We start from the raw sequence: 12,266 nt of genomic DNA, 5'->3' as shown, positions 1-12,266 counted from the left end.
AATCTGTATGCTGAGCAAATAATCCGAGAAGCTGGACTATATGAGGAAGAACAGGGCATCAGGATTGGAGGAAGACTCATAAACAACCTATGTTATGCAGATGACACAACCTTGCTTGCTGAAAGTGAAGAGGACTTGAAGCACTTACTGATGAAGATCAAAGACCACAGCCTTCAGTATGGATTGCACTTTAGAAGTGAGGATGGTCACACTTAATCTCACATACTTTGGACATGCTATCAGAAGGGACTAGTCACTACAGAAGGACATCATGCCTGGTAAAGTAGAAGGTCAGCAAAAAAAGAGGAAGACCCTTAATGAGATGGATTGACACAGTGTCTGCAACAAGGCTCAAACATAGCAATGATTGTGAGGATAATGCAGGACAGGGCAATGTTTAGCTCTGTTGTACACAGGGTCACTATGAGTTGGAACTGCCTCGATGGACCTTAACAACAACAGCACTTTTAAAATGAAAGAGCCCTGGTGGCGTAATGGTTAAGTGCTTGGCTTCTAACCAAAATGTCGGCTGTTGGAACCCACCCAGTGGCTACGTGGGAGAAAGACTTGGCTGTCTGCTCTGGTAAAGATTGCAGCCTAGAAAACCCTAAGAGCCAGTTCTACTCTGTCACATGGGGTTGCTATGAGTTAAAAATTGACTCGATGGCACCTAACAACAACACCCTTAAAATGGAGTCCTTGGGTGGTTCAAATGGTTAATGGGCTCAGCTGCTAACTGAAAGGTTGGAGGTTCAAGTTTACCAAGAGGTGCTGTGGAAGAAAGTCCTGGCAAACTGCTCCCATAAAGATTACAGCCATGAAAACCCTACAGTCTTCAGTTCTACTCTGTAACACATGGGGTCACCCTGAGTTGGGGGATGACTTGACAGCAATTGATAACGGGTAAGAAGTCTGGACAATGCAATTTCTCCAGCTTGTTACCTAAACATCGCCCCTTTTCTTACTGTGTTTTTGTCAGCTTCTGTCAAGTCAGCCCTGATTCATGATGATCTCAGGGCTTACAAACTTGTTCTCTTCTTCTCTAAACTTCCTTTCAATTCCTAAGATTTACTTCTGTTTTTTGTTTTATTCTCCCTAATTCTCTCTTTAAAAATCCTTCTTCGATTTTCTCTGCTCTACGACCTAAGTCAGATATCTGCTATTAAAAAAAGATGGACTGTCAAGCCAGATTACCCGGGTTCAAATCCCAGTGTAAGCTAAGACGAGTTATATAGCTCACGCTTCAGTTTTCTACCCTATGAAATGGGAATAATAACAGCACCTGCTTTAAAGGGTTGTCATGAGGCTTGAGTGAGCTTAGAGAGCGCAGAAGTGAGTCTGGCACCTAGGAACACCTGTAAGAATTTGGGGTCGTGGTTGTGATCGTCATTACTTCGAGATTTTGACAATTTATGAGACACTAGGTTGGAAACCCTGGTGGTGGTGTTGTTAAGTGCTATGTCTGCTAACCAAAGGCTCAGCAGTTCGAGTCTGCCAGGCACTCTTTGGAAACTCTACAGGGCAGTTCTACGCTGTCCTATAGGGACGCTATGAGTCAGAATTCACTTGATGGTGATGGGTTTGGTTTTTGATTTAGTTGCTGAATGGGAACTATGAGTTGGAATTGACTTGGCAGCAATGGGAGTTGCTGAATTCCAGGTCACTTTGCCCTCCACCAGGGGGCAGTGGTGACTCAGTGGCAGAGTTCTCGTCTTCCACGCAAGAGACCTGCGTTTGATTCCTGGCCGTTGCACTTCACAGGTAGCCACCACCCATCTGTCAGTGGCAGTTTGTGTGTTGCTATGATGCTGAACAAGATTTATTGGCGCTTCCAGGCTATGATGGCCTAGGAAAAAAGGCCTGGCAGTCTACTTTAAAAATCAGCCAATGAAAGCCCTGTGGACCGAAATTGTTCCATCTGCAACCAGTCATGGGGATGGTGCAGGACTGGGCAGCGTTTCATTCTGTTGTGCATGGGGTCACCATGAGTAGGGACCTGACTCAATGGCAGCTAATGATAACTAATAATTGCATTCCACCATGTCCCTCACCTGTCACCTGCCTGCCTGCATCAGGATCTCTCCACCCCAGTAACAACTGGCTCTTTCACCTGCTGTATCAGCCTGTTGAGTAATTCCTAGGTGAGAGTGGTCAGAAGGTTGGGGAGGTCATTGCATCTACCTTGTTTGCATTTTCCTCAGAAGCTCAGAGTTGGCTTTACCTTGTGTTCCACGTATACGTCTGCCCCAGAGCATTTGTAATCATTGATGAAATCCTGGTTGATAAGCTGCTATGTTAGTAAGGAAAGCCAGCCAACTGCTTTATGTTTTGTTCTCTGCACGAAGGAAGAGAAATACAGCTATTCATTCACCAGCTTCCATCTTATAACTCTTCAAACACCTCCTTGACCATTGTTTTGCTTCCTGATACTTTAAACATTTACTTACTCCTGTCCCAACCCACACCCTCAGCCCTGGTGGCGCAGCGGTTAAGATCTCAACTGCTAACCAAAAGGTCAGCAATTTGAATCCACCAGCCACTCCTTGGAAACCCTATGGGGCAGTTCTTCTCTGTCCTATAGGGTCACTATGAGTCGGAATGGACTCGACAGCAATGGGCTTGGTGCCCACCCCCTCTGAATCTCTTCCTGCTGCATGTTCATCTCTCTCCAATGGAAACTCAAGCCAGCTACAGGCAGAATGGGGAAGTGTCTTTTCTTCCCCCACTCTATTGTTCTCAGGGTGCTGGGCAGGTCCCTCCGCTTTGGTGCTCACCCGACAATGCCGCACATTGTTCCGTCTTCAGCTCCCTTCATGGCTGGCTGAACACATCATTGGGGAACCCAGCCGGTGACATCAGGGATTGGTCCTCCTTGCCATGTGGCTGGAGCCCTTGGTGGGTAGGCATGCTGTGGAGTGGGGCCTCTCAAGGTCTGGAGTGCCTTGCTAAGGTATGTGGACTTTATTGGCAAAAGGAAGTCATTGATGGTTTGAGGGGATAAAATGATGTCTCCCAAGTATGACACCTGTAAGACTGAGTCTTGAGGACAGGTTGACTTCAAGCACAGAGTAGTTATAACACAATGGGCCTGTGTTCCCAATGTCCTTGCAGCTATGTAAGCTCCGACCACCTCCGAGTGGACTTGCTGGAGGAGCAATTCCGGGAGGGCTTCGCTTCCATCAATCACCTCTTGTCTGATGACAAGGTGACAGCTCTGCACCACTCAGTCTATGTGAGGTAAGTGGTTCAGCCAGTCACTGCTGTGTTTGTAAGGCTGTGCTCAGCTCTGCAAAGATTCGAGAGGCACACGGATCTTACCCTGAAGTATGGGAGTAGGTGCCTGGTCACCTAGGTGAGGCTGGGTGGGCACACCAGAGTGCGGGTGCAAGAACTCAACCCTAAAACCAAAGCAAAGGAGGGAAAGGAAAGGTAGTAAAAGGATTAACAGTGATGTACATGTAATGAGTGTAGTAATGTGCGTGTAACATGGTAGATACTCCAGATACTTGTGGAGAAGGAAAGAAGGAAGGAAAGGAGGGAGGGTGGGAGGGAGAGAGAGGAAGAAAGGAAGGAAGGAAGGCAGGAAGGAAGGAAGAAAAGAAAGAAAGAGAAAGAAAGGAAGGGAAAGGGAGAAAGAGGGAGGGAGGGAGGAAAGGAAGGAAGGAAGGGAGGGAGGGAGGGAGGGAGGGAGGAAGGAAGGGAGGAAGGAAGGGAGGAAGGAAGGAAGCTTATCTTTCTTGGTTTAAAAGTACTTTCACATTCATCATTCACTGTATGTATGTATTTCCCCTAGGAAAGTACAAGGAAGGTCAAACCAGGTACCTTAGATGCCAAGTGAAGTCAGTAAAGTACCTGATGCTTAGAGGAGCCCACTGACCTGTCCAGGTTAGGTGGTGAGGTGGCCTGAATCTGAGTTTTGCACTCTTTGCCTGACACCTCGGAACAAAACCCAGATGGTGTATTCTCTGCTCTGAAAACCACGAGCTTACCAGTCTGTCTGTCATATAATTAACAAGCACCATGGCGGTGCACCCTGGGGCCCATATATCAACCCACAGGGGATATAGTTCATCTCTGGTGTCCTAAAACCCTAGCCTGGTGAAACTAGCTTTCTCTCCAATGCAAAAGAAGTTATGAAGACTTGGGTATACGCTTCCCTTCACTGGAAACCCTGGTGGTGTAGCGGTTAAAGGGTATGACTGGTAATCAAAAGGCTGGCAGTTTGAATTCACCAGCTGCTCCTTGGAAATTCTACGGGGCAGTTCTATTCTGTCCTATAGGGTCGCCACGAGTAGGCATCAACTCCACGGCAGTGGGTTTGTTTTTGTGGGTTTTCCCTTCCTTAGGATTCCTTGGTGGTGCAAACGGTTAATGTGCTTGGCTGCTAACTGAAAGGCTGGAAGTTCGAGTCCATCCAGAGGTGCCTTAGAAGAAAGGCCTGGCAATCCTGAAAAATCGGCCATTGAAAACCTTTATGGTGCACAGTTCTGCTCTGGCACACGTGGGGTCTCCATGAGTCCGAGTTTACTCCGTGGCAACTAGTTCAGATGGTTCCCTTCATTGTCAGAAAAGCACATGCCCCACCCCCCGGGTGTGTGTGTGTGTGTGTGTGCGCGCGTACCATTTCTGGGGCAATCATATCACAGTGCTCCAGGAGGAAGCCTTTCCCAAGCGTGCGAATTCCAGGCTTCAGGGGCTTCCTGCCAAGAAGGCCCCCATCCCAGGGCGCGCCACGTTCCCCAAGGCCAGGATGTGAAGAGCTTGGACATGGGGTAAAACTGAAGTCCAGATGACCCCAGTTTCTGTTTATACCGCAGAACCGCAGAGTTCACGTGCATGTTCACTGTTAACCCTGCAAAGCCTAGAAATACTGCACAGCCTCACATACGCGTCACTTCACGGGTAATCGAGAGCTTTATGATGACTTGTGTGCACTCCTTCTCCAAGTATGCTATTGTTAAATAGATGGAAATTGCTATCTCTATCCAAGAGCAGGAGAAGAGAGTTTATTTATTTTTATCCCAAAAGGATTAAGTAAAAACGCAAACAACCAAAAACGTTGCTGTCTCAGGCCTAGGATGTTGATCGTTAAGGCTTTTATTCTCTCTTTAGGGAGGGATGTGCGTCGGGTCACGTGGTCACCTTGAAGTGCACAGGTAAGAGTTCTTGGAATGCAAAGAACCAAACGTAGGCCCCCAGACTCCTCTTCCTCACCCCTGTCGGCTCTCAGTCTCTGAGGACAGCTCTGATTCCCTCCCTCTAGGTGCCAGGTGGGAACTCTTCTCCCACCTGGTCTAGGAGGAGCGGGAGCAGCTGGGCTGGCCTGGCAGGTCGGGGGGGAGGCAGTACAGGGGGAGGACCAGGTAGAGTTTTCCTGTAGCCTGGCTCTCTCTCACTTTTCCATTCCCTGCCTGAGGAAGCTTGCACAGACAGCTCAGATGTCCCTGGGTCCTGGCAGGGGCGGGTCCATGCTGCGGGAGGAACATCTGGAGCAGTTGGGGCAATGCACCCCAGTGCCTGGGTTAGTGAGGAGAGGGGTTGCAGGAGTCCCATATGCTCCCGTTGATGCCCCCGTAGTGTTGCCATCATCCTGGGGGCCATGGGCATTACAGAGGAGAGGGTGCTGCCAACGCCCTTCGTGGTGACCAGGGAGGGCTCTTTACTCTGCTGGACTTCTTTATTGCACCCCCAGAATACCCCACCCACACCTTGTCCTCCTCCAAGACTCTCTGCAATGCTGCCCGAACCCAAGCACCGTTTCCTGGCCTGTCCCATCCCAACCCTCACTGGCCCTCTGTCCCCCCAGGCTGTGGGCCCTGTGGGGACATCGCTGCAGGAGAGGGAGTGGCAGGACTCAGACAAGAGTCTCAGGGGGGTGCCCGCAACCTGTGTTCTCCCTGCAGCCTGCGGTCGGAGGTCGGGCTATACTGCACGCATCGTTGGTGGGAATATGTCCTCGCTCATGCAGTGGCCCTGGCAGGTCAGCCTTCAGTTCCAGGGGTACCACCTATGTGGGGGCTCTGTCATCACGCCCACGTGGATCGTCACCGCTGCCCACTGTGTTTACGAGTGAGTGCTCTGGGCTCGCTGGCGGGGGTCCTCACCTTCCCTCAGGGCATGTGTCTGGTCCTGGTGTCAGGTTGGGGAGGGCTGACAGACCTGTTCGTGACAAATAGTGGTCAGGTGGAGGCCTGTCTTCTCCTGGCTGTCACCATCACAGGGGGTGACTGGTGACCCTGAGCTCATTTGGAGGTTTTTAGAGCTGCAGCTTCTACAGAAAAGGTAGAAAGAGGAAGAAGAACACTCTTCTGCAGAGCAAACCACCAGAGTGGAAGGACTTAGATTTCCTGTGACAGATGACAGACAATATGGGGAGGGGTGGGGCTTGAGGGTGCCAGCATGGGGGGTCAACTGTTCCCAAAGCAGTCTCTCTCATGAGCTTACAGTATAAGAAAACCACTGAAAGGACTTCCAAACAAAGGTTAGTTCACCCCATTGTTTTTACCTCCCTCTGTTTTGGTTGCTGTTTGATGGAGGATGAGTCTTGATGGAACCGTTGCATTAAGCAAAGTTGAGCTCAGTTCTCAAATACTGAGAGGTCGTCAGAGGTGAGGTCTGTCTGGGAAATAGCTCAGGTGTGGGTCTGTGCTTCTCCAGGGCATGGGTGCTGTGCTCAGATGCTGGGTGTCTTAATTCAACCTGGGCTCCCAGGGCTGCCATAACAAAATACTATGAATTGGGAGGTAAATAAGACCAGAAATTTATTATTTTACACTTCTGGAGGCTAGAAGTCCAAATCAGGGTATCAGCCATGTTGATTCCTCCTGAGGCTCTGAGGGAGAATCTGTTCTGTGCTTCTCTCCCAGATTCTGGTAGCTCCAGGCATTCCTTGGCTTGCAGCTGCATCGTCCCATGGTATCCTTCCTCTGTCTCTGTCTCTATATATATCTTCTCCTTTAAAAGGACACTAGCCATACAGGAAGGAGGACCTGAGTGGCGCAAACAGTTAAATGCTTGACTACTAACCAAAAGGTTGGCTGTTCAAGCCCACCCAGAGGCACCTCAGAAGAGAGACCTGGTGGTCTGCTTCCAAAAGGTCACAGCCGTGGGGGTCGCCCTATGTCAGAATCCACTCGATGGCAAGTGGTTTGGTTTTATTATTTTAGTCATATAGGGTTAGGACCCATCCACCCCCAGCATGACCTCACGTTAACCCGACTGATAACATCTTCAAAGACCCTATTTTCAGACAGGGTAACAGTCACAAGTCTGGGGGTTAGGACTGCAATTTATCTTTTTGAGGGATGCAAGTCAACCCACAACACTGAGCATACACAAGCTAGGGCAATGGGACTGTCTCTTGCCTGATCCCATCTCCAACCATCTCCCCAGGCAGTGGCTCTCAGGACAGCCAAAGCCATTGGGTTAGTGGTTGGGTATTTCCTGTCCTTCAAGTCTTGATCTCCTCATTTCAGCCTATACCTCCCCAAGTCATGGACCATCCAAGTGGGTCTAGTTTCCCTGCTGGACAGTCCAGCCCCTTCTCATTTGGTGGAGAAAATCATCTACCACAGCAAGTACAAGCCAAAGAGGTTGGGCAACGACATCGCCCTCATGAAGCTGGCAGGGCCACTCACATTCAACGGTATGACTAAGTTTCCGTGTTCTGTCTCTTTCCATTTGTTTCAAGAGAATTTTCAGTTGCTTGTTGAAGCATTTTTATGATGGCTGCTTTACAATCCTTGTCAGATAATTCCAACATCTGATTCATCTTGGCACTGGAGTCAGTTGACTATCTTTTTTCATTCACATTGTGATTTTCTTGGTTCTGGATATGACAGGTGATTTTCAGTTATATTCTGGACATTTTCCATATTATGTTAGGAGGCTCTGGGCCCTCTACAAACCTTCCATTTTTGCAGGCAGTCACTCTGTTTAGGATTACTGTGTAGGTCCTAGCCTACTTTCATGGACTGTGGTTCCAAAAACAATTTATTTTCAGAGCCTTAGTGGTGCTCCTTTGGTTGGCTTGACTTGTATGGTGCCATTGGGTCTCCCACTGTCCTTGCTGGTACTACCTGGGGGAGGGGGAGGAGCTTCCCCTGGCCAGGCCACCTGGTGCTCTAGGTGGGAAAAGAGAGTCTCTGGCCCTCAGGTACAAAGCACCCTGGGCCGGGTGCTTGTTGTGACAGGCTCTTCCTCCAGTACCACCAGCTGCCCAGTGTTTCTAGGTGGACGAGGGAAGTCTCCATCTCCGTGGGGAAAGAGAGCACTTTTGAGGCTAGTCAACTTGTGGTGGTGGGTCCTCCCTGGCAGCCATTTCTTTACAAACTAAAAGAGAATGAGATATTTGACAAGATGGAACCACTCAGAAAATTCTGTCCAAACCTACTGCTGAGGTCAGCGGGCTCCAGAAGGCACTGTTTCTCCATGGGAAACCTCAAGTCCTGCCCCCTAAAAGTTACAAAAACACCAAAAGAGCCATGCAGGATAGAACTTTCTAACATTTTGTAGATGCAAACAAAGCATTCATGAGCCCTACTCCTTTGGAGTCCCAAGATGGTACAAATGGTGACTGTGCTCGGCTCCTAACCAAAATGTTGAAGGTTTGTGTTCACCCAGAGGCTCTTTGGAAGAAAGGTCTGGTGATCTACTTCCAAAAGATCAGCCACCGAAAACCTTATGGAGCGCAGTTCTACTCTCACCCACGTGGGGCCACTATGAATTGTAGTCAACTAGATGGCAACTGGTTTACTGGCTCCATTTTCAAGTGCACACAGGCTAGATTACAGACAGAGCCTCATAAACAAGGTGAATCCCTCCCCCTCCTTATTGGAGTGGGATTCTGGCCTAAGACCAGCTGCAGATCTGACCCGGTAAAGCCATCCCTGTGCTTATCACATGGTACCCATAATGCTTGGAAACAAATATTTCTACAGAGAGAGGAATTGTAACGGTGGTGCTGGTTTGTTCATTATTATTCATGGTATTTTGGTTATAAAACATGAGGTGCCAGCACTTATACTTTGACACAAATAAAAATGAGTCCTCCTTATTCCTTCTCTACCTTTCTATTATTGCCATGCCCTGAAATGCATAGCACATCTCAGAATGTGTCCACGTGAAAACTTCACGACCCACTAGTTGTGTGTGGGGCTTGGTGGTGGGCTTATGTGACAGCTCACGCCAACAGGCAAACTTGTAAACTCTAAATGTGTTAGGAGGGATAGGAATATTCCTGCAGTGAATCTCTGTAAGGCAGCGTGCCTGTGGTCTAGACCGAGGTGGGCAACTATGACCTGTGGGCCAACTTTGGCTCTTTGCTCATGTTTGCAAATAAAGTTTCATTGGAACACAAGCACACCCATTTGTTTACATATTGCCTGTGGCTCCTCTCACACTGTAATGGCAGGGTCAAGCAGTTGTGACAGAGATGGCCTGGCCCACAAAACCTAAAATATTTGCTTTTTAGTCCTTTACAGAAAAAGCTTGTCAACCTCTGGTCTAGACTCACCCAGTTGCCACAGCTAGGGCTGTTTTTGCTAGGAAAGGGCATCATGGTTGGTTAAGATAGAGAGGGTCCGCAAAAGCAGAGAAACCTCCAATGGCATGGATTGACACAATAGTCACAACAATGGGCTCAAACATACCAACAATCATGAGGATGGTGCAGGACCAAGCAGTGTTCCATTCTGTTATACATAGGGTCTCCATGAGTCAGAGCCAACTTGATGGCGATACCAACAAGAACAGCAGCAGCAGCAATAGCAGCAGCAGCAGGACTGCTGTACAGTTTTCAGGGTTCTAGAGGAGTCCCTGTTCTGACTAATAGCTTTCAAATTACCCAGGGCTTGTCTATTTTGTGCTTCTCAGAGACATAAACACAGATATTGTTTTTTCGGACTACTATTTCAACTGAGTTGTTTCCCATTTAAACAGAGATGGTCCAACCAGTTTGTCTGCCCAACTCAGAGGAGAATTTTCCCAATGGGAAGATGTGCTGGACGTCAGGATGGGGGGCCACGGAAGATGGAGGTCAGTGGTCTGGGATGACAATTCTGAGCCTGGGGAGCTGGGGTGTGGCCCATACTCAACACGCTCCCTCCCAATGTTCCCATATAATGTTCCTTGTGATGCCCGGAAGTCCAGGTCAGGGGTTGTGTGCCAGCCGCTCGAAACATGCAAATGGCTGAATCAATCATGGGCCATCAGTCTGGTTCCACTTGTCTCCACACAATGTGATATTGCAGGCTTTCTCAGGATAGAAATAGAAAACAAAGGAAAACTGTTGACACCCCATGGTGGAGAGACCTTTGCTAACACATGAGATGGTTTCCCTTCCACTTACCTCCTTAGGGTCTTAGGATCTTACCTCATAGGGTTGCAATGAGTTGAAAATTGACTCGAGGGCAAGAGGTTTGGGGTTTACCTCCTTCCTCCTCCTCCCCCATGCTAACTAAGTACATAGGAGCCCACATAGAGAACCCCCCTCCAAGGTTTATTCAGAAGTCAAAGACTTGTAACAGCTGAAGAATTTTTGTTTTGTGGGACTTTGGAAGATGTGTTATTTCATTCGACAATGATCGAGTAGAAAAGGCAAACCAACAGAACCTTATTGCTACAATAAGAGTAGAAGTAATAATGCTAATAATAGTAATAATAAATGCTAATGTACCTTCCTTTTATCAGTTTGAGTCTCAAATATGGTCACATCAGCTGCTTTCCCTGTTGTGGGAAGTTCAGTGTTTTCCTCTGGAGACATATTAGTTGACCCCCTTGACCCCCAAGTGCTTAAGGCATCCAGGGGCTAATTCCATCCAAAGGGCCTGTGAAGTCTTGCTTGTCCCAACTCCTACCCTGGCTCAGGGTGACTTACAGTTCTTTGTCATTTCAAGCTCATACACCGAGCTAAAAAAAAAAAAAATTTTTTTTTTTTTTTTACACCGAGCTAAAGCCCAGCTTTGGTCTAGGTGCTTCCAGCCCCTTCAGAACCAGTGCCCCTGAACCCCTGGTTTGTGGTGGGGAGCAGGGTCACCAATCTATGCTCCCCTTCCTCTCCTGGTGAGTTTTCATGAGTTCTCATTCAAGACCACCCAGCCCACCAGCCTGATACTAATGAGGCCGGACTCCAAAGAGGAGGGGCTGGAGAACAGCTCTTTCTCCTGGGCAGTTCAGGATCCCTGTGCAAATTTGCTCATCTTCTCGCTAGTGATCCAGCCTGTCCACCACAAAAGGCCTGATGAACACTTTCTCCCATCGCAGTGGCTCACTCCACCCTCCTGCCTGTGTTGGAAGCTTCTCCCACAAACTTGCTGAGCTCTCTTTCGCCACGGACATTGCTGCTCCAACTTTATCAAGCACTTATCCGGTGCCAGATGCTGAGCTGAATGCTTCAGTGTTATACCATCTGATCCTCACTGCAGTACCTGAAGGGGTATCTTAGTTTTCTAGAGCTGCCATAAAAAAAAAAAAAAATACAACTAGGTGGCTTATAAGAACAAAAATTCATTGTCTCACAGTTCTGAAGACCTTATTGGAGTATCAGCCCTGTTGATTCCTTCTGAGGGCATTGAGGGAGAACCTGTTCCATGCCTCTCTCTCAGATTCCAGTGGCTCCTGGAAGTCCTTGGTGTTCCTTGGCTTGCAGGTGTATTCTCCTATGTGTGATTCTGTCTCTGTGTCTCTTCTCCCCTTTTGTAAGGCACAACACAAAAGGGATTATGTCCCCCCCTCCAAAAAAAAAATATGTTTATCAATTGGGGTAGGCCAGAATTCTTGGTATTGTGAGTGACTTTCCTATAGGTTGTAGATCCTGCCTCTATGATGTTAATGAGGGAGAATGGGCAGCAGTTGTGTTAGTGAGGCAGGACTCACTCTATAGGATTGGATTGTGTCTTGAGGCAATCTCTCGAGAGATAAAAGAGAGAAGTGAGCAGAGACACAGGGGGACCTCATACCACCAAGAAAACAGTGCTGGGAGCAGAGCATGTCCTTTGGACTCAGGGTCCCTGCTCAGTGAAGCTCCTAGTCCAGGGGAAGATTGATGAGAAGGCCAACAGAGAGAGAAAGCCTTCCCCTGGAGCTGACACTCTGAATTTGGACTTTTAGCCTACTTTACTGTGAAGAAGTAAATTTCTCTTTGTTAAACCATCCACTTGTGGTATTTCTGTAATAGCAGCACTACATAATTAGGACACCACTCTACTCGGGTAGGACCTCATTAACTTAACTGAGAACATCTTTAGAAAAAGACCTTCTTTCCTAAC

General features: G+C 48.2%; 1 protein-coding gene across 3 annotated transcripts in view; it reads left to right on the top strand.

Annotated features, from left to right (window-relative positions):
- Window positions 1-12,266, top strand: part of TMPRSS3 (transmembrane serine protease 3) — a 37,231-nt gene that overhangs the window by 14,013 nt on the left and 10,952 nt on the right. For all 3 annotated transcript variants that reach the window (XM_023559116.2, XM_064279499.1, XM_064279498.1), the window contains 5 exons: window positions 3,112-3,237; window positions 5,113-5,156; window positions 5,904-6,069; window positions 7,476-7,645; window positions 9,940-10,035. In XM_023559116.2, coding sequence (XP_023414884.2) covers window positions 3,112-3,237; window positions 5,113-5,156; window positions 5,904-6,069; window positions 7,476-7,645; window positions 9,940-10,035 — 602 coding nt within the window. The remainder of the gene's footprint in view (window positions 1-3,111; window positions 3,238-5,112; window positions 5,157-5,903; window positions 6,070-7,475; window positions 7,646-9,939; window positions 10,036-12,266) is intronic.

This window comes from Loxodonta africana, chromosome 2, assembly GCF_030014295.1.
Source record: "Loxodonta africana isolate mLoxAfr1 chromosome 2, mLoxAfr1.hap2, whole genome shotgun sequence".
Taxonomy (NCBI): Eukaryota; Metazoa; Chordata; class Mammalia; order Proboscidea; family Elephantidae; genus Loxodonta; species Loxodonta africana.
Note: the sequence above shows the minus strand (reverse complement) of the source record. Positions and strands in the feature narration are given on the sequence as shown.